The sequence below is a fragment of the Phyllostomus discolor genome, chromosome 3 (assembly GCF_004126475.2).
Source record: "Phyllostomus discolor isolate MPI-MPIP mPhyDis1 chromosome 3, mPhyDis1.pri.v3, whole genome shotgun sequence".
Classification (NCBI taxonomy): domain Eukaryota; kingdom Metazoa; phylum Chordata; class Mammalia; order Chiroptera; family Phyllostomidae; genus Phyllostomus; species Phyllostomus discolor.
The window spans coordinates 98,470,026-98,492,971 of NC_040905.2; the positions used below are offsets into that span (position 1 = coordinate 98,470,026).

General features: G+C 39.0%; 2 protein-coding genes across 8 annotated transcripts in view; one reads left to right on the forward strand and one right to left on the reverse strand.

Annotated features, from left to right (window-relative positions):
* Positions 1–22,946, reverse strand: part of LOC114491624 (BTB/POZ domain-containing protein KCTD7) — a 94,306-nt gene that overhangs the window by 42,885 nt on the left and 28,475 nt on the right. For all 7 annotated transcript variants that reach the window (XM_036020854.1, XM_028505721.2, XM_036020856.1 and 4 more), the window contains one exon: positions 2,708–2,893. In XM_036020854.1, coding sequence (XP_035876747.1) covers positions 2,708–2,893 — 186 coding nt within the window. The remainder of the gene's footprint in view (positions 1–2,707; positions 2,894–22,946) is intronic.
* Positions 9,170–9,542, forward strand: LOC114491639 (translation machinery-associated protein 7). The gene has a single exon (XM_028505760.2). The coding sequence runs from the start codon at positions 9,199–9,201 to the stop codon at positions 9,391–9,393; it is 195 nt and encodes a 64-aa protein (XP_028361561.1). The 5' UTR covers positions 9,170–9,198; the 3' UTR covers positions 9,394–9,542.

The following is a 22,946-nucleotide window of genomic DNA, read 5'->3' on the forward strand; positions in this document are numbered from 1 at the left end:
ACTGAATCTGCTGGAGGAGTCCAGGAAGGTTTCACACTGGTGACATTTAGGTCTGTCCTACAGGATTAATAAGATTCTGCCAAGTCAGAGGACATTCCAGGGAGAAGGAACTACAAATGTGAAGGCATGCCATTCTTGTTATCAACTAAGTTCGATGCAGTCAGAGCACTGATGGTGTGGTGGACTATACTGCTAGATGTGCCAGGTGGTAAGAAACCTTGACTGACAACCCACTATCATCCTGGATTTCATCATGTGGTAGGAAACCAAAAAAGACTGTCAATCCAATGAGTTACCATTATCAGATCTGTGCTTTAAAAAGATAATACAGGTAGCTGTGGGACAACTTGAGGGGCAAAGAGACTAGAGACAGGAACAATAATTAAGAATACATAGCCCTGGCTGGCTTAGCTCAGTGGATTGAGCGCGGGCTGTGAATCAAAATGTCGCAGGTTCGATTCTCAGTCAGGGTACATGCCTGGGTTGTAGGCCATGACCCCCAGCAACCGCACACTGATGTTTCTCTCTCTCTATCTCCTTCCCTTCCCTCTCTAAAAATATATAAAATAAAATCTTAAAAAAAAAAAATACATGACAAAGATTTAAATGAGAGAAAATAGGGACCTGGAAAACAGGAGAAGGTGAAATTCAAAAGACTATCATTCTAAGCTCAGAAAAATAAAACTTGTGCAATTAGTTGTCAAGAGTGTGAGAGGTGAAGGAGAAATTAAGAATGACTCCACTGTTTTTTAGTCACCTGAATAAACTGAAGTGATGTCATCAACTGATACAAGAAAAGATTTAGGAGGAAATGTTGAAAATGGGGATTAGAGTAAATAAAACCAGTAACTTTGGCCTTGACCAGCTGAATTTGAGGTATTTATAATAAACCTCAAAGGCTATCTACAGAACAATGGTTCTCAAAGTGTGGTCCCCAGACAACAGCATCAGCGTCACCTAGGAACCTGTTGGAAATGCAAATTTTCAGGCCTCACTCCCAACTTCACCAAGTCAGAAGCTCTGGGGGTGAGGTCCGGCAATCTGTTTTTACAAGATCTCCAGGTGATGTTCATTCCTGTTCAAATTTGAGAAATTGTGCTGTAGGAAACCTCAAGCAAGGTTACAATTGGAAGGAGTAACAAACAGCAACAAAGTCACAGGGAAAGGTGTTAGTCTGAGAATGGAATAGGGACAAGATAGAAGGTACTACATATATTAAGACAGTCTGATGTGAAGAGGTGAGAAAGCTAAGAGAATCTCGCTTAGGAGCCTCCAATTTCTTTATGAAATAGGATCAGCCTCTAAGAATATCAGGAAAGCAGAGAGAGCCCGGAGGAGATAGTGAATGTTCTGTGTATGTTCTCTCTGATCGACCATAAAGTCACTGAAGGCAGTGAGTGTACTTCGTAATTCTCTGAGTTCACCACAGACGCTAGCCAAACAGTAACCCAGCAAATGTGGCTGATCAGATATAAAACTAGCAGAAGTTGTCAGAGTTCAGTTTGACTTTCTTTTATTGAGAAGTTTTAGTAACTAGGATATTCTGGCAAAGGATTAACATTATTTGTGGCATTTTATTAGTTCCTATCTTTACCAGCTATGCCAACTTTTATTTTACCATAATCATATTTCTATATCATACAAACTTAAGTAATACTTCTGACTTACAAACCCCATTTTGGAAAAATTAAATTTTTATAATTTAAGAACTATATACAAAAGTCAACAGATTTCTCCTACTACATGCTTATGACTGCAACAGATGCCATGCAGAATACATCAAACACGGGAGAAAACAATGCTTGACGAGGGCCACTTGCCAAGCCCTGTGCTAGGTACTGGGCTAGCCAAAAAGTCCATTTGGATTTTTCTGTATGATGGTTCTAGTAGTGCTTAGCTGTCTTTAACTTCATGCAAAACAATTCTATTAGAATGTATTGTGACAGCTGTCATATCAGATGCATTTAAAAAAACTTATCAGAATTGGTGATTTTTGTGCAGCCATTTTAATATTAAAGATGAATAAAAATACGCAACATTTTCAGCATATTATTTCAAGAAAGGTAAAAATGCAACTGAAATGCAAAAAAAAAAAAGGTTTGTGCAGTGTGTGGAGAAGGTGCTGTGACTGATAGAATGTGTCAAAAGTGGTTTGTGAAGTTTCTTGGTACTACTGACATTTTGGACAAGTAATTCTTTGCCGTGGGACTGTCTGATGCATTGGAAGATGTTTAGCAGCACCGCTGGCCTCTACTCATTTGAAACCAATAGTGAGAGATAGCTGACATACATAAAATATCCAAATCAATAGTCATTGGTGAAAACGAAAAATGTCCTTTAATTTACAGAAAAAAATGTAACAGACTTTTTGGCCACCTGAATACATCGTATATATTACCTCATTTAGCCTCTACCATGAAGGGTGTTTATCTCTACTCTTCTACTCCAAAAACCTTAATGTCTGTATTAGGGAACTAACACACCTCAAACACAAAATACTTAAATGGTGAGACAAAAGAGAAAATTAAGTCACTGAAAGGTATTCATTAAATGCTGACTGAGAAGATGAGGGGAAAAATCTATTCTGTTAATATTAGGCTGACTTGCTAAGAGCACAAAGCCGAAGGGAAAAAATGTATTCTGACAATGACAGTATTATGTATCCAGCTATATCACTGTAAAACCATCCCGAGTTAAGTCCATTTACCGCTCTGCCAGTTCCCAGTCCTCCTGAATCTGCTTCTGCCTGGCTTTGTGGTACTCCTCCCTCCAGCACTTGGAACAGAAACCATGCCAAGCGGGGTTGCCATAGTAACCACATCCTTTCTTGCATAGGAGCTCTGATTGATCCACATGAATTCCTCTGCGTTCAGACTTAAGGCTCATCTTCTTCCTGTTAATGAAGTAACAAACAGGAAAGTGTTGAAAATGAATTACTTTATCAGCACAGCCATTAAGACACACAAAATTGGTCCGTATCTTACAGCTATAGAGGAGGGGAGGAGGGAAGAAGTGAAGGAAGAAAAGAGAGAGGAGGTAGAGGAGGAAAAGGGAAGGGAAAAGACGGTTTAAATACAGCAAATTCCTGACAGTCATGTTAGAGAAAAGACTTCTTCTTCCCCGTCCAATAATATAACAAACACTGTAAGAAAGGCCTAATATGGTATTAAAGACCTAACCATAAAACATAAAACTACAAAACTTCCAGAAGAAAACACAGGGGAAAAACTTCATGACATTGGATTTGGCAATGATTTCTTGGATATTACACCAAAAACACAAGTAACAAAAGCAAAAGTAGACAAATGAGACTGGAGCAAACTTAAAAACTTCTACACCAGGGGTGTCAAACTCATTTTCACCAGGGGCCACATCAGCCTTGCAGTTGCCTTCAAATGGCAGAATGTAATTTTAGGACTGTATAAAAGCAACTATTCCATAACAGTTAAGCAAGAGCTTGGTGTTGCCGCCAGGTAGAAACAAGATGCTGAGCCAGATAAAACCAGGAGGAGGGCCAGATTCGGCCTGAGGACCTTGTGTTTGCCACCTGTGTTCTATGCAGAAAACACTAGAGTGGCACTAGAATGACATTTTGTCTCACATAAATTAATTCAACATTTACCAAGAAAATGAGTATAATTAAAGCATCAGAACAATCTAAACTCTCTGAGAAAGCACTCAAGGCCCTCAGAAATCTAGGACAAATTAACATGAGACTACTTTTTGCTACCACTCACTACATACACAATATTATGACAGGTACTTAATATAATTATTTATAGCAAAAAACCCCCACCAAAACCCAAGCAGACATTATCTTCATTTTATTAGATGTGAAACCTGAGGTTGAGAGACATTTTCAAAAGTACATAAATACCACTGAAAATGAGCAAAAGAGAAAGGATTCAAAACAAGGTGAGCTCCCAAAATCCTTATACCACAATTGTACCCAACCTACTTGTCCAAACTCTGCTCACATCCCTGAGCACAGCAATATTCAATCATGCGACCATCTCCTAAACAAACCATGGATGTTTGTGCCTTAGCCTAGAATTCCTGCCTATAGTTTTCTTCTGCTTTTTCAAAGATGATTCACTATTCGAAGCTCATAAGCTTCCCATGAGCTTCTTTCCATCCAGAATTAACCTTGACCCTCCATTCTCATAATACTGCTTATTTAGGAACCAGTTATATCCATTCTGCTTCATCACAGAGTCATTTCTATGTCTGACCTCCTCCCACCTAGACTAGAAGCATCTTGAGGAGCTGCTTTATATCCCCAACAGAACACAGTGTGTGCTAAGGGAGGCAGGGCTATTCTCCACTCAGTCTTTATTTGAACAGTGAATAAGCTTTCCTTTCAGATTTGATAACAAACTTAAAGACTTATGTTAGATATAAGAACGAGAAGCCAATTTAAAAGTATGTTACATTGAAGAGAAATTTTTAGCTGTGATTTTCCTTTTTAGACTATCAGCAAAATAATCTGAGTTTTCTGCACAGCTATTATCTAACAAGATTCCTTACTTGGCAAGTTAAATGTGTTAAGGTAGTCTTATCTCTGGCAATCGACTGGATCTTGTCAATCCTGTTAGGTTGATTCATTTTACCACTCACTATTTTATTCTTGCTGCTGCCACGTTATAGTTGTTAAGGGAGTGAGGAAGAACCACTAAGAGTTCTGTAAGAGGGGGTGGGGGTTGGGGGGGTGGCTCTTTCTCTCTGCTAGTATATAGGAACAGATAATACTGGTTTGCACAGAGAGAGATAAACAGTTGTAGAGAACCTACTTGTGTCAAATACTTATAAAACGTAAACCAATTATTCATCAAAGCCAAAAAATTAGTATCTTCATTCTAAGTTGAGTAAACAAAGCTTGAAGAGGTCAGACAACTGTCTAAGGTCACACATGTTACAATTAAGATTTGAAATAATACTTTAACAAGTTTCTAAGTCTGACTTCTTTTCTACACCATATGTTATTTGCTCATACCACCAGGATTATATTATAAATTGCTACCCAACAAGTTTCATTTAAATTCATAGAATAAAATGGTTCCCATTCTTCTTCCTGTAAATAAACCGCCAAACAAGCACAGAAAAAAGGGGCACTCCACAACATGTATTCATGAAACTCACATGTCCAGACAAAATTAAGTCTTGTATGTTGGGGATCCTACAATAATTTAACACAACTATTTACTAAGTGCCAAGTGTGTGCACAGAACAAGGTAGACACCACTGTTAATACAAATGACAGAACATACTCTTCCCCACAGGCCCCTCCCCTCCAAAAAGCCAAGCATACTGAGCAATGCAGAAAGACACAGACTTTGAAATTGAGGGGAAGGAAAAGGTAAGGTAATTCTGACTTAGGGAGTACAAGTAGACCACTTGGGCCAGGGGATGCAGGTATAGACCTGAAAAAGCTTTGCAACTTAAGAGGGTCTTGGAAGAATGATATAAAAGTAGAGGGACATTCTAGACAGGAAGAACATCTTTTACATAAAGCTCGGAAACAGGAAGGCAAATGGAGCATGAACAATGTGGTATAAGTAGGAGGTTAACTGAAGAAGTTAGGTGTGAGGTCAAACATGACTGCTTTTTAAAATTCTGGGCTACAGAGTCTAGATTGAAGCATCACTGGAAGCTCTTGGAAAGCATGATAAGATCTCTATTTTAAGACATTAAAACTTGAGAGATGAAGTTCTGTCTTGTATCACATAAAGTGAGATGGACAATAAATAATCACCTCCAAAATCAGCTATAAAAATGGACAAAACTTCCTCTCTGCTGACAAATCAATGTGTTGGCCAAGGAATGCATTTAGCTCCAGGCCACCAGTTCTGCTGGCCTCTCTCATGGCTCCTCCGTGTATGCACAGGCTCTGTTGGCCAGAGTGGAAGGAAACCTTACAGGCTGGCAGTGTTTGCACACAAATTCTTTGTCTAAACAAACAACCTTGGGCTGACCATTAAGGTATTACGGTATGTAAGCACAGGGGTGACCCTTAGAAGGAAGTCAAGTTTAAAAATAAAAACAAGAAAAAAAAACTGAACAAAGACATCAGGGGCCATATGAAATCTCTCCAGAGATACCACAGATTTAGTCCAGCTATAAAACTTGATGGTACACACTGAGCACTACTTTGGGGGAGTCTCAAAAGCAAAAGAGAGAAGAATTGGGGAAGAAGACCAGAATTCAACATATCACCAAACTCTCAGTGAGTTTACCATTCTCTCCTCCAGTATCACCAAGCCAATCCAAAAATGCACACCAAGGCACAGACACAGTGCCTCTAGTTCAGGCTCAAGGACAAAGAAAGGGAAACTCCTAACACTGAGAGAAAATATGAAAGTCCCTCCATTTAATTGTTTTTCCCCTTCTCTTGAGCCATAGCACCCAAGCAACCACATGCAGAACTGGCTGGAAAGGCAGACTGTAGAAATGAAACTCCAAGGAAGGGGAACTATCTATTTTTCCAACTCTCCATCCTCCCCATTTCTTGGCCCCAAATGTGCAAACAGTTGTGGAAATACAATGTTCATGAGATAGTGGGGTAACTAACTGTACCGTTTTCTGGCCAGAGGAAAAGAAAGATGAGAATCTAGGAAATTAACAAAAAAAAAGTGTAGGAGAAGGCACTGACAAGGAGAACTTGAAAAAGCAACCTAAAAAGGTTGTTGGTGAACTCCAGGGCTCACCCCTGGCTGTGCATTGGACATCTGATGCTATTCAGGACAAAAGACTAAAATTCAAACTAACAGAGACCACCACACAAGTTTCAGATTGGCACAGTCATAACACAGATGGACTACTGCAAAGGCCTTGAAAAACGAACTGACATTGGGAACATGGCCCACAGAAAGTGGATTAGAACTTGCAGCCCAATTGGGCAACAAAACTAGAAACATTTGCTCTGCAAATGACACCACTAAAGAAAATAAAACAACATACTACAGACTGGTAGAAAATACTTGAGATCACATATTTGACAAAAGAGTTGCATCTAGAAAATATAAGAACGCTCAAATGTTAACAGTAAGAAAAACCACCCAATTACAAAATGGGCAAAAGACCTGAAAGACAGTAATCTAAAGAAGACCAATGTGCTGGGAGACAATTCTCACATTTCAGTCCAAGAGGCCTCTGCAAACATCCTCATATCTAATATTCTTAAAAGAAACACATAATTATCTCCCTCTGGAGCCTAGGGCAAGTTTGTTTACTGTCTAGTACAATAGATAAAATGTTTCCCTCAGGTCAGAGTTTGAGCAGATCTGTTTTCTGCCTTTTATAACAGATTTGGATTCTCTAAGCTTGGGTTCCTCAGCTGTGACATCACCCTCATGGGACTTGGGAGTAAAGGTAGACCACGTGAAGATGAAGTTTGTTTTGTTGAAGTCCTGTGAATGATTAAGTACTTTGTCTCTGACTCAGAATCTCATGTCTTCTGCCAGCATCCATGAATCTATGGCAGGATCAAGTTACCTGCAAGCAGGGTGAAAACTCGGGTCCTTCACAGTTCTTGATGACATGGCAAATAAGCACGTGGAAAGTTGCTCAACATCATCATCCATGACAGAAATGCACATTAAAACCACCATGAGATATCACTATACACTTACTAGAATGGCTAAAATTTAAAATATCAACAATACCAAACAGCAGCCAGGATGCAGCAACTAAACACTCACATCCCTAGTGGAATGCGAACAGCATAGCTATCATGAAAAACAGTATGACATTTTCATAAAAGTTAAACATGCACTTACCATACAACCCAGCAATCCTGCTCCTGGTTATTTCCTCCAGAGAAGCAACTGATGTTCACTCAAAACTCTATACATAAATATTTCCAGCATCATTTCTCAGGACCATTAAAAAAAGGAAACTACCAAATTATCCTTCAATGAGTGAATCGATAAACACACTGTGTAGTACAGCCATGCAATGGACGCTCCTCAGCAAAAAAAGAATGGGGGGCAGTACCTACCCAGGCATCAACTTGGATGAATCTCAAAGGCTTTATGTTGGGTGAATGAAGCCAGTTGTAAAAGTTCACATATTGTATGATCAGTGTTTCTTTAGGAATTAAGACTGGGGGGAGGGTATCTATAAAAAAATTACACCAAAAATTACATTATAAAAAATTACATTTTTGGGAGGTGATAGAACTATTCTGTATTCAGGTGTTTACATAAATCTATAAATGTTTTAAAATTCACAGAACCATGCACTCCCCCCAAATTCAATTTTACTGTATGATTTAAAAAAAAAAACAAAAAACTCGAGAGGCAATTTCTAGGTTGGATTGAGGGGAAAGTGCAGAACAGGAGACAGGGATCATGACCAAGAGACAACTACAGTAAGAAGTTATAATAACAGAGGTGTCAGTAATACAGTGGGAATGGGAAGGGGATGGTGGCAATGCACTTTGCAGGTGAGATGGCTAACAGTTAACAAATGAGGCATGGCAGGGAGACTTGCAAGTTTATAAATGCTCTTTACTGCCTCTACAAGATTAAAGCCTTCCAGTATTTGTTTGTTTGTTTCTTATTAGTTTAGCTTTTTAAAAAAGATTTTATTTATTTATTTTCAGAAAGAGGGGAAAGGAGGGAGAACAAGAGGGAGAGAAACACGGATGAACAAGAGAAACATCAATCGATTGCCTTTTGCATGCCGCCAAATGGGGACCTGGCCTACAACCCAGGCATGTGCCCTGACCAGGAATAAAACCCATGACCCGTGACCTTTCGGTTCTCAGGTCGGCACTCGATCCTGAGCCACACCAGCCAGGAAGCCCTCCAGTATTTAGATTTAACATACTTATTTAGTAGATGAGGCTGAGATAGAAAGAAGAATAACTAAATCTAGCCAGAGTCTAGATGTTACGTTGAAGAAACTTTAAAGACCATCTACTTACTCCTCTTACAATAAAGATGAAGACACTGAGACTGAGAAGTTACAGTTTGGTCAATCAAAAGGTAGTAAGTGACAGGGACAGCACTAGAGCCTGTAATACTAAGTCCTAGAGTTCCATCAAACTATTTTGAGAGTCTGAACTAATCTTTCACTATTATCATCCTGTAGTCCCTTTTTTCAATTCCAAAAGGAATGGGCAAAAAGAAATGTCCATTTTCCTTATATCAGAATTCAGTAACGGTGGCAGGGTCTGGGGAAGGAGCGGCAAGCACCATGTCCGGCCGCGAAGGTGGCAAGAAGAAGCCCCTGAAACAGCCCAAGAAGCAGGCCAAGGAGATGGACAAGAAAGATAAGGCATTCAAGCAGAAGCAAAAAGAGGAGCAGAAGAAACTTGAGGAGCTAAAAGTGAAGGCTGCGAGGAAGGGCCCCCTGGCCACAGGTGGAATTAAGAAATCTGGCAAAAAGTGAGCTGTTCCTGTGACTGGGGCACTGGTGATCCTTCATTCCCTTCCTGCTTTAACATCTGGATTCCTTGTCATAACATCTCTTGCCACCTGTAGCTAGAACAAAGTGTCATCTGGGAGCCTGCTGTACATTTAAGAATAAACTTTTGTAAAGAAAAAAATAATTCAGTAAGTTTTTAAATTTTAACACTACAAATACTATAGCACAGGTCTGTGTCACTAAAATGAAAACATTTTAGTGAGCCTGACTAGCACATGAGTCAGCAACCTCCCTTTTCTTGGGCAAATGTTACCCCAACCCACGGTAGACTGCCAGTAGCCATGTTTGTCTACCTGCCACTTCAGGGCCAGAACTGACTGAACCAGAAATGGGTATGTGACTCAAACTGGAGTTTTGGAAGTGAATTTAATCTGGGCTGTTCTGTTGAGTGATGGAGGAGGTATGCCATGACCACCTTCCTTCAAATGACCTGAGTAACAGGATAACCAGTCTGAAGAGTGAGTAGATGCACACCAAGAAGCAGAGAAAAGAGGCAGAAGAAAAACACTCTCTAGATGTTGAGAAATTTCCATTTCTCAGTTTCAGTCCATTCCAAGGTTCAGCTGCCTGCCTACCCTCAGATTCTGAGACACACTCCTTGATCCCTCACTGTTCTTTCCTTTTCTTCTTATACTTGTTCCAATAAAGTTTATTTATCTGCACCCAAAGACTTGTCCAGGTGCTATTCTAGGGCTAGAAAAATATAACAGGATTGCTGTGACTACTCAACATATAACTAAGAGCTCAATAGGTATTAAGCTAAAAACAGTAAGAGTAGCTATGAGTCTATGAAGACCAATTTGGTGTGGACATCAGATCATAATGATCAGTCAAATCTGCATTCAAATACCAGCTCTGCCACTTATCAGAAACATGACTTCAGACCAATTAATATTTCTGAAACTTCCACTCATAGCTCTCTGTCCAACTTCTACTCCTATCATTCTCAACCTTTTCACAAATCTAAGCCCCACAGCCTTTGTGCTCCCGTGACTTTTGCTCTCTGGTGTTACACCTGTGATTATATTACCTTACATGGCAAAAAAAAAAGATTTGCAGAAAATTATGGTCACTAATCAGCAGACCTTAAAATAGGGAGATTGTTCTGGATTATCCAGGTGGGCACAACATAAGCACATTAGCCCTAAAGGCAAAAGAGGACAGGAACCCAGAGCAGTCAAAACAATCTTGAAAAAGAATATAGGAGGACTTATAGTTTCCAATTTCAAAACTTACCATGAAGCCATGATAAATCAAAGCAGTGTGGTACTAGTACAAGGACAGACATATGGATCAATGGAACAGAATTGAGACCAAAAATAAACCCACACATTTACATTACCATAAGGGTGCCAAGACTATCCGATGAAAACGGAAGAATCTTTCAGTACATGGCACTGGGACAATTGGGTAGCCAGGTGCAAAAGAATGAAGTCAGGCCTTTACCTCACACCATATACAAAAAACAACTCAAAATGTATCAAAGACCTACATGCAAAAGCTAAAACCATAAAAACTCTTAGAAAAGAATTCTTAGATGACACCAAAATCAAGAGCAACAAAAGAAATATAAACTGTACTTCATCAAAACTAAAACTTTTGTGTTTCCAAAGACCTCATCAAGAAAAAAAAGATAACCCAAAGAGTGGGACAAAATATTTGCAAATTATGTATCTGATAGAGAATTTGTATGAAGAATATATAAGGGAGGACAAAAGTAGGTTTACAGTTGTGGGTATACAAAACAGTTTATTTTTGTATTATTATCTGTTCATTATTGTATTATTTTCTGTATAAACTATAAAACTACTTTTGCCCACGCCTATATAAAGAACTGTTATAACTCAATATTTAAAAAATAAATAACCTAATTTTAATGGGTAAAAAGATCTGAATAGACACTTCCCCAAGGAAGACATACAAATGGTCAATAAGCACACACAAAAAATATGTTTGACTTCATCAGTCATCAGTGAAATGTAAATCAAAAACCCACAACCAGATACCACTTCACATCCAGTAAGATAACAAAGTCAGGTAATAAGGTTAACAAAACCCTGGCTGGTGTAGTTCAGTGGATTGAGCACAGGCTTGCAAACCAAAGGGTTGCCAATTCAATTTCCAGTCAGGGCACAAGCCTAGATTGCAGGCCAGGTCCCCAATAGGGGGCACACAAGGGGCAACCACACACTGATGTTTCTCTCTCTTTTTCCTTCCCTTCCCCTCTCTCTAAAAATAAATAAAATAAAAAAGAAAACAATTTAAAATCTAAAAATAAATAAAAAGCAAAAAAGAAAACAATTTTTAAAAAAGAAGTGTTAATAAAGATGTGGAAAAATTAGAACCCCCATGCACTGCTGGTGGGAATGTAAAATGGCGCAGCCACCTTTGGAAACCATCTGACAGTTCCTCAAATGATTAAACAGAGTTATGATATGACCCAGTGATTCCACTCCAAGGTTTTTACCCAAAAGAAATAAAAACTTATGTCTACACAGAAACTTGTACATGAGCGTTTATAGCAGCGCTATTCGTAATAGCCAAAAGGTGGAAACACCCAAATGTCCATCAACTGACAAATGGCTAAACAAAATGTAGTGTATCACACAATGCAGGTATTAGTAATAAAGAGAAAAGAACTGATATGCCACAATTAACCTTGAAAACATGATGCTAAGTGAAAGCAGCCAGTTATAAAGATCACATATCATATGATCCCATTCACATGAACGTCCAGAACAGGGAACTCTACAAAGACAGAAAGTCTTTAGAGTGGTTGTTTAGGATGAAGTGGGAAGGAGGGGAATGAGTGTAGGAGATAGCTAAAGGTTATGGGGTTTCTGAGGTGATGAACATGTTCTGAAGTTGGCCATGCTGGTGGTTGCCACTGAATTATGCCCTTTAGGTGGATGAATTATACCTCCATAAAATTGTTTATAAAATGAAAATCAGAAGAGGAGGGCATAATGGAATATCAGGGCACTAATGTTGGCACTGAAGGTGAAGAGACTTTCAAAGTCTCTTTGAATTATAATTCTTTGAAAGAATGTGGGTAGCTTCTAGAAGCTGAGAATGACCCATGGCTGATAGCCAGCAAAGAAATGAAGAATTCAGTCCTGTATCTACTTGGAACTCAATTCTGCCAAAGTGAGTATGTCTGGAAGCAGATTCTCCCCACAGTCTACGGATAAGAGCCCAGGCTGGTGAATCCCTTACCTTTGACCTCTTGATATCCTTAACACAGTACCCAGCTGAGCTGGAGTTCTTACAGGACTTCAAGATAATAAATGGGTGTTGTGTAAAGCTGCTAAGTTGGTAGTAATTTGTTACCACAACAGAAAACTGTTACAGGCCTCTGTTACATTTCTCTGGCCTTCGCACAGGTGTTTTAATGCCTAGAATGCTGTACCCTTAGCTGTTCATATGATTTCTTAGCTGTTCAGGTGATTTCTCTCTCATCATTTAGGCCTCAGTTTTCACATCACACTATCAGAAAGGCCTTCCCTGGCCACTCTATGTAAAGCAGTACCTAACCTTGAAGGGCGGGGGGGGGGGGGGGGGGGGTGGAGAATGTAAATGGGCTGGTTCCACACCCGCATGCAGCAGATAAAAATTGGGAGGGATATCTCAGGATTGAGGGGTCCCAGCCCCACACTACGACTCAGGCCAGGGTTCCACTGCCAGGAGGAGAAGACTCCCTAACTTTTGGCTGTAAAAACCAGCAGGGACTGAGACTGTGGATGGCAGAAACTGCCAGACTCCTAAGCAATTTTATTCAAAGGGCCTGAGCACAGACTTACTCAGACTCACTCCCCCTGAGATTCAGTGCCAGGGCAGCAAATGGGAAGGCGTCAGAGACAAACAGGGAGGAAATGAATTGTCCAGCATCAGAGTAAGAGCTGGGGCGCCAGCTTTCTCCCAGACAGAGGTGCTGTCAGAGGCCACTGTTCCTTTTCTGAGTCCTCCCCCAACAGAGTCACAAAGCTGGCAGGCAAACACAGTATCTAAGACATCATCAACCAGGCTCATACTGTTTGCCCATCCTGATGATTCCCTGAGGCCCTACCACACCCAACTTTCAGGCCTACCCAAGCTGTTTCCAGTGGCTTTTCCATCTGAATGGCTTGTCTTGGCCCATGCTTCAGCCTTTCTTAAATTTTCTCAAACAAGCAGGACCTGGCTTCAGCAATCCCCAAATCTCTCACTAAGTTGCCCCAGGCCCAGGACTAGCACCAGCCAGCCTTGGATCACAGGTTGGCCTCTCCTGGGCACCTCCAAGCCCAACACAAGTAGCAGCCATCTGCAGATTGCTCTGTAACTACTGCTGAGTGAACCTGGACAGAATAAAGGCAGTGGCTGACCTTGAACATGCCAACAGCAATCAAGGCTCAACTACAACAGGAGGGTGTACTCAGCCTACACAATGGGTACACCTTAGGTACCCGGCTTGGGTAAAAGAGGAGGCTGTGCCAGTAGACATTACAGGAAACCTGCTACATTAAGCCACTCTCTCAAGCCTGGGAGATGGGGTAGCTTTACCTAATATATAAAAAATAAAAGTAGTACCTACCCCAAGCTACCCAACCCTCACCTCTACCCTGGGCCCAGCACTGTTTCTCCACATCCTATCTGTTTCTAACAAGAGAGAATAAGGAAAGGTGTGCAGTAAAGAGTTAGCTAAGCAGACCTGAGTTACATGAATCATGTATATATTCTCAGAAGGGCAAGCTGAGTGACTGGCTCTTGGCCAGCTCCAGGGAACTGAGGCCTTGAAGTGTCCTTATATACTAACTGATAAGGGTGTTTTACTTGCGTGAGGCCTTAAACTACACTGTACCAACTTGCCTAGATAGTCTGTATAAACAGTGTAATGCTTTCCTTCTGGGGCCTGAAGTAATAGCAACTATAGTCCATCACGAAGGCACTTGTGCCTATGTGACCAGCCTCCAATAAAAACCCTGGAATCCTAGGTTTAAGTCAGCTTCCCTAACAGAAAAAACACATCACACATGCTACTACAGTTTGTTGCTGGAGGATTAAATGCACCCTGTGCAACTTCATTGGTCTGAAAAGACTCCTGGAAGTTCACACCTGTTATCCTCCAAACTCTGCTAACTACACCATTTTCCTTTATTCATCCTGCTTTTGTATCATTTTGCTGTAATAAAATATTGCCAAGAGTACTTCTAGCAAAGTAGCAAGCCTGGGGCAGTCTTGGGGCCTACTGACACAGAGTGTGATTACAAAGGGGCAGCATGAGGGGGATCCTACTAATAATAGAATGGTTCTGGATCTTGACTATCTCAGTGGTTACAGGAATCTACGTATGTGATGAAATGACATGGAACCATACACACACATTGTATAGGTGTCAAATTCTTGGTTATGTAAGATGTAACCACTGGGGGACACTGAATGACGCATCCACAGTACCTCTCTGTATTGTCTTTGCAACTTCCTATTAATCTGTAATTTCAAATTAGTTTTTTCCAAATTCCACTTAAAACTGTATTTAACATAAAAACACCTATGACTGAACCAGTGTGTACCAGACCATTAAACATATAACTTACATCATTTCTACATATGGAAAACAGAGCAAGCAAGGGAACCACCGAAAGCGCAGGCCATGACGAGAAAGGCTGTGTAGTAGTGAGGACGGCTGTGTCTCAGTGGGCAAAGCAGGTACAGTCAGCACAGCCAGTCAGGCATCAGAGCTTTACAGACAGCATGTACTTTTCAGTTAGGAAGAATCAGGGGAAATCAACACTGAAACTCAATTCTGTCTTTTCTAGGCAGAAAAGACCTATCCCTATTCAGTGAGGTCACAATCCAGAGGCAAGCTCCTGTAACCACTGTGGCAAGAAAGATCAGAGGAGCCACACCCAGTTCCCCTTTGAGCACCGCATTCCAAGTAGGCTTTTACTGAGCAACCTGGGCACAGGGAATGCATAATTCAATTAGCCCACTCACATTAGGGAGGACAGAGTAAAAAACCCCGATCTCTACTGCTGAGACAGTTGAGATTCCTGTGAATTCTGTGCCAGGCCTAGGATTTAATCTGGGTTGAAGTTCACTAAAAAGGGCCAGAGGAATACAAAGCCTAGAGTTTTACGTGTGTGTTCTTCTGTAAGGCTCTGCATGTAAACCAGATTTGTCTCATCAAAAAGAAAAAAAAAAGGAAAAAATCTTGTGAATTTAAGTAGCTTCCTATTATCTTCCTTGTTAGAGTCCTGCTTCCTTTCTATTCTTCAGTTCAATGTCATGTCATCACAGATCATTCCTCTGGGTAACTTACATGGGATTCACAGGAAACATCCAATCAACTGACCAAAGTAACTATCCTTTGACCTCAGTTAAGAATTAAAACTTCTGGGGAGGAATGTCTCCCGAGCGAGGAGTCACTGTCCCACACCAGGTCCCCCAGCAAAAACAAAAAGAAAACAAAGGAAAACCTTTTTCCTTAAATTTGCTTTTTTCCAATTATAAAAAGTAAAATGTTTATTCTAAAAACATCTGACCTATACAAATACATAATAAAAGAGAAAGAAAATTAAAACATTGCCCTGAGAAGTCATTACATTCTTGCAGTGCTTTCCCTACTCATCACTCTTCATCTATTCAGCAAATATTTATACACTGATTTACACTATACAAGGGGCACTTGGGATATAAATATAAGTAAAACCAGTTCCACTCCCCATGGCACTTACTGTCTAGTATGAAGGATACAACTAACTCTATATGCCAAAGAAGAAATTAAATCACTACAAACAATGAGTAACTTTAAAGTTTCACAAAATAATTTATTTTAAAATTATTAATTTATAATTATAAAGTTTCACAAAAGAATTTATAAAAGGATAGTTTATATAAAACAAGCAAAATATGTTTACATGCATTTACAGAACTCTTATGATAGCCTAACAAGTTAGGAAATACAAAGAGAGATCTCATTCACAATAGTATCAGAATTTTAAAACACCTAGAAAATATCTTAATAAAAAAATTATGTGAGCTACACAAAAATATTGAAATATAAAGAAGGTCTGAATAGTTGGTAAGGCATATATTAGGACACAGGATTAGAAAATTAAATATTATCAAAATGGCAAATATTTCAAAATTTATGTTTACTGCAAATGACAACAAAAATACAAAAGACTTCATTGAACTTGACAAAATTATGCCACAGTTCATCAGCAATAATAAACAGGCAAGGTTTTTAAAATTTCTAAGTTAATTTAACATACTGATTTAAATTTTCTTCAGACTACTGTAGTAAAGTACTGTGAAGTTAACAACAAAACTGGCAAATCACCCAGAACAAACCGACCCAAAAATAAATGCTAATATATGAAATAATTTAATATTAGAGGAAGCGGGAAAAGGGAAGAATTTTCAAGAAACAGGATGTAATAACTGGTCAGCAATCTGGCAGTCCTAAAATTAATTACAGTCCTAAAATTATCTCAAACAAAGTTTTTCAGGACAAATGACAAAAGAGAAAGAACTAAAATCAAGTATTTATGAAACTTCTAAAGAGGAGAGGGCTATCTAAGCTTACAAGCTACAGGAGAAATCAAAATGGAAACAGATTTCAACATATAAATTGAAACTTCTATCTAGTTTTTTAAAAGCCCCACTGAGAACCAAACTAGGCATCAGTAAATAGGACAATGAAGTATTTTATCATACTTAGAAAGGATTTATAAATCTCTGAATGCAGGATAAGGATACGAGCAGACCATTCATTCACGAAATGGGAACAGGTTCCTAGAAACAGAAATGGAACGTCAAAGGGTTTGTGCATTTTAAATCTTGATATATACTACCAAACTGGCCTCACAAAAAGACTGTACCTACTTACATTCCCACCTACAGTGCGTGAATCTACTTTCCCACAAACTCATAAACAATGCATTATTAACCTTTAATGTTTGCCAATTTCAAAGGCAAAAATAATAAGTAAAACAATAACTCACTTCTTGTTTTAATATGCATTTCTTTAAAAAGGTTAACCATCTTTACAGATATTTATTGGCCACTATTGTATCTTCCTTGAGGAATTTAACTGTCATATTCTCTGCTCATTTTTCTATGTCATCTTCTTTTTCTTTTTATAGGTGCTCTTTTTATGTTATCTTTTAGTCCTTGACTTTATGTAATAAAGACCCATAGTCTGAATCAAAGACTTAGTGTTTCAAATCTGTACCTGAATTTCACCAAATTTCGTATCATTTAATACATTGCTTCCAAAATGAATATGAATATCACACAGAGAATCAATGGCAGAGTTCCAATGTTAAATATAACAAAACAAAGTATCCAAACACTAGGCTGCCCAAATAATTGCAAATGATAATCAGACCCCTGGCACAGAATGTGGAGTTTATGCTGCTGGAATGAGCAGAGCCAGCAGGGCAGCATTCTTAAGGAATGAGTTCTAAACAACAATCTTCTATTATACTAACTCACACCCTCTTCAAGTTAAATAAAATCATAACTCTAATCTGACATGCCAGTCTCCAGGCTAATAACTCAAAATTACATGCAAAGAAACCTGGCTGCATAAGTCTACTTCAACCATGCTCCACTCTCCCACAAAATCATTGCCAATTCCCCAAAAGGCAGATTTATTTGATAAGTAACTGACCAAAAATTATCTTGTAACTCCACTTCAAATAACAAAAACTGTAATACACAAAGTGGCTTCAACAATTAAAGTTGTTTTTTTCAAAGTCACACCTTAGTTTTTAGCTGCAGCTATTTTACCCTTAGCCAGTTGCTGTGGCTGGGCCAAGTGATACGTCTCTGAGACAGGGAAAAGAAAAAGCAATGGCCTGGGCTGGAAATACAGTTAACATTCAGATTTGTTAGAAAGCTCAAATAAATATTTGTATTATGTTTTAAGCTTTTGAGAAGTTCCTTGTGACAAAACTTGAATTCAATTAAACTGTAGAAATTTTCAAAAGCTGCTAAAACCATCCCATCTGTTGTAGGCTGAATTGTGTCCTTCCCAAAGGATAGACTGCACCCCAATACTGTGAATGTGACCTGATTTGGAAACAGGATCTTTGCAGATGTAAGGATTTAAAATGAGGTCATACTAAGTTGGGGGGGTGGGGCCCTAAATCCAATAACTGGGATTGCCTGGGACAAGGCCCAAGAGAGACACACACAGGGGGCGTGTGATGCAGCTGCAAGCCAAGGAACTCCAAGGACAGCTGCAATCACCTTCCCTAGAGGCTTCAGAGAGAGTACTGCTCTGCTGACACCTTGATTTCAGACTTGTAGCCTCCAGCACTGTGAGAGAATAAATTTCTGTTGTTTTAAACCGCCCAGACTGTGGTAATCTGTTACAGCATCCCTGTAACAGATTACCACAGTATAATACAATAAACCATCCAATAAGAATTGCTGTAAACTCTATATGAGTTTTCCACAAGCTCAAAAAGAACTGTGGGTTCACAGCACCGCCTGCTCTTCACCCGTAGGGTAACCATACATCCCAGTTAGTAAGAACAGTCCTGGCATAAGCCTTATTGCTCTGGAGCCTCTTTGATTCTCCAAAGCAACCTGCTCTGGATAATAATTTACTTACACGGTTGACTAATTTATGAATAAGCCTAGAATACCCTTGTGTTTGTCTACCTTCAAATCCCACCTTGTTCAAATAACATCTAATTCCCCTTTCCCACTGACAGAATAATTCTCTCTCTGACTCCTACAGCATTTTATAAATACAGCTATTAAAATGCTTACATTCTACTTACTTACAGCAGTTAGCACACAGGTATGAAAATAATGCCCTGTGATTATTTCTCATAAATACTTGCTTACGTGTCCACTCCATGTTGATAGCCACAAGCACAGTGCCAGGAACAGAGTGAGAATACTCAACAGATGCTTTCTAAATGTACTGAAGGGTTTATTCAGAACACTGACAAAGTACCTGCACAGACAGGTTTCTTTCACTTTTGTCCCTTATACACTCTTGCGGGCCCAATGAAGGTAGCAGTAGAAAATCCGATTGCCTGCTCAATTTTTCGGTCAGAATCTAAGAACTGTAAAATTCAATTGAATCAACTTATTTCGCAAGCACTATTTTATTTTTATATAAATAAGGAAAAAAGTTGGGATTCTTTACATAAATATATGTGATACATTTATTCAGTTAACAGACCAAAGTACTGAAAAGGCAAAAATTCTTTAAGGAAACAGCCTACAACTTCTTAACAGGGAACAAAAAACTTCTATCTGTAATTTGTTCCCAAACATGTACAAGAACGAAAGTAGGCCCTTGGGAGAAGGCTGTGTCTTCTTAATACAGCCGATATTCAGAGGACTTAAACACTAAATTTCAGTATAGTCTCTATCATCAGCCATTCTATTTCCTGGAGCAGATAACATATAATGATGTTCTGCAGAAGCATCAGCAGTTAGCACATAAGTATGAAAACACTGCCACCTGATTATTTCTCAGCGATGATATTTAAGATGTGTCCATTCATAACTATGTAACATTTGAAACCCTACACAAACAGAATCTACACACTAACCGCACTACAATCCTAACTGCAATGGCTAATAAAATTATACAAATAAAAAGAATTTAATCCGCTAAATAGAAACCAAGCCTATCACTTCCTGAGACACTAATTATAATGGACTTTAGACATTCTATTCCATCAACCAACAGTTTTTATTTTGCTTTCATAATTTTTAACTTGTACATTCTTAACAATATCCTACTCAAAACTTTGGTCACTAGCCCAACTCATTTTTCAGGAACACATTTAAAAAACAATGTCAAAAGCTGTATGGAAATGCAATTAGGAGCCACCGTGTTGCATAACTATATTTAGGCAAGGACAGCTCTACTCATTGTTTACCGATTAAAGATGAATAAGGGTGTTCTCTACTCTCCACAGAAACTCTAATACTTCACAATCAAATTGTTTGGAATTACCTAGAATAGTTTCATAGGAAAACTCACAATAAATAATGGTTTACTTATTTGTACAACTGTAATGCAATAAAATTCCTGATAAAAAACAGAATGAGACACAAATACCCAGCGATATCACTACAAAAGTATAACCACCCTGGCTGGTGTGGCTCAGTGGATTGAGCACAGGCCTGTGAACCAAAGGGTTACCAGTTCAATCCCCAGTCAAGGGCACATGCCTGGTTTGTGGGCCAGGTCCCCAGTGGGGGTGGCGTGAGGGGAAACTACACATTGATGGTTCTTTCCCTCTCTTTCTCCTTCCCTTCCCCTCTGTCTAAAAATAAATAAATATTTTTTAAAAAGTATAACCCAAATTCATCCCACATCATAGCAGTGAGATCACCAGGTAAAATTTTACTGTGATATATAAATACAAACCTCTTTTTCCAGAATGGCACACTATAAATACCATTGTGGATTTCCTAATCTCATGAGACAAATTTATAGCAAATGGAAAGAAAAAAATATATGCATTTTAGGTACAAATACATAAAAAAAATATTCCCACTTCTCCAGTCCTGATGGATGCCTAGAATAGGCATACGATATGTATATTTTTCTCCAGCCTTACAAACCATAGCCAAATACCCTGAACTTGTAGCTCCCAGCCCATCTTCTGAATGGAAAGATCGTAACCATTCAAGGCCCTTTTGTAATGGTGAGTTCTGATACTTGCCGATGTGTTTCCTTCTGTTAACTGTATGAGTCCAGTCCCATCTTGAAGGCGAAGTCTAGTCCACCTCAGGGAGTATAAAGTCAGGTACAAACACTGAGTCGGGTCAGACTACCTGAGTTCAAATCTCTATCACCTTCTGTGTGACCTTGAACAAGTTACTGCTATGAATGACATTTGTTTTTATTTTTCTTTTAAGGGGAGAGGAGAGATGATAGCAGGATAATGCAATGTCAAGAGCTTATTATTAGCACAGTGCCTGGCCCACAATAGCACTTGATAAATCTGAACTACTATTACTGAAAAGGGCAACTTTTTAGCCTAGGCAAAATACAGATATATTAATTTAGTTTACTAGGCATTCAATCTAAGATAAGCGGATCTGTTTCCTTCTTTTTTTTTTTTTATAGACTTTTTGAGAGAGAGGTTGAGTATGTGTGTGTGTGTGAGAGAGAGAGACATCGATTTGTTGTTCCACTTATTTATGCATTCATTGGATAACTCTTACATGTGCCCTGACCCCGGATGCAACCCACAACATTGGCATATCCGGGACGACGCTCTAATCAAACAAGCCACCCGGCCAGTGCTGTTACCTTCTTAAAAATAAATTACATGCCTGGACTTTTCAAGCCAATGCTGTCTGTGCCAAGCTAACACCCCAAACATACTTCCAGGAGTGAATCTTAGGTCTGCAGTTTAGTATTCCCCTTAGTCCATCTCTGTGGGGAGGTTAAGTGACTTTCATTTAATTTAAACATTTGTCCTTGTCAGATTCCTCCATCTTCATACCCCTCCCCACCCCCACCAACTTGATAAGCATGCCTGCTAAAAATACGGCTCTACGATTAACCAATAATATAAAAAGTAGATATACTCAAAAAACTTGTCAGGAAGCACAAACTCAAATCCCACCAATGATAAATTCTTAACAAAAGCTCCACTGAGAAACAAGATATTTATGGAAGGTAACGGGAAGAATGTGCAATCCCCACCTACTTATCTAGATAATCTAAAACAGGTCCTTACATTACCGGTAAATCAGTCTAGAGTTCTAAGCACTTAGACCACATTATTTTGCCAGCATTGGAAGGAACTGCCTTTACTGAATTATGTTTTGATATTATGTCATCAACCTACACAAGAAGACAATGAAGAATTTTACTGGAAAACAACGTAAAACACAACACAGTCCTTTGAAATGCATGGTGTATCTCCTTAAGGATGTATTTGAGTTTCTCAATACAAGGAGTCTTTGGGAATCCTAAGGAAGAAATTAGTGTTTTCTCTTATGGTCACTGAACCATAACTGATTATACACGGTGGGGCAAAAACAGGTTTACAGTTGTTCGTACAGAAAATAATACAATAATTAGCAAATAATAATACAATAAACTCTGTGTTTTGCATCCTCACAACTGTAAACCAACCTTTGTCTTACCCTGTACTTCTCTCTGAACTGGCTACTAAAAAGCAGAGTCAAATCTGTGATCCTCCAACAAATACTTATGACTTCAGTCCACATACTTTGTGTACAGGGCTTTTTCCTGTTTCCATCTTAAGCTTTCTCCCTCAGTCCTGAAGTAGCCAACCCTTATTTCTGTATGTTACCAACAATATGCCACATGTATCTTTATAAGTTGTTATGAATCCTTTCTGGAACAAGCTATGATATAAGTAAATGATATGCTCCAGTTAAAAAACATTATAGTACAATAAAATATTTTCATCCATTAACAAACATTTTATAAGTTCAATTTCTAAAGGCATTATTTTTGTGCTTCAAAAGAAAAAATCCTTTACCAAATATTATACCTAAAATTAGCAAATTCT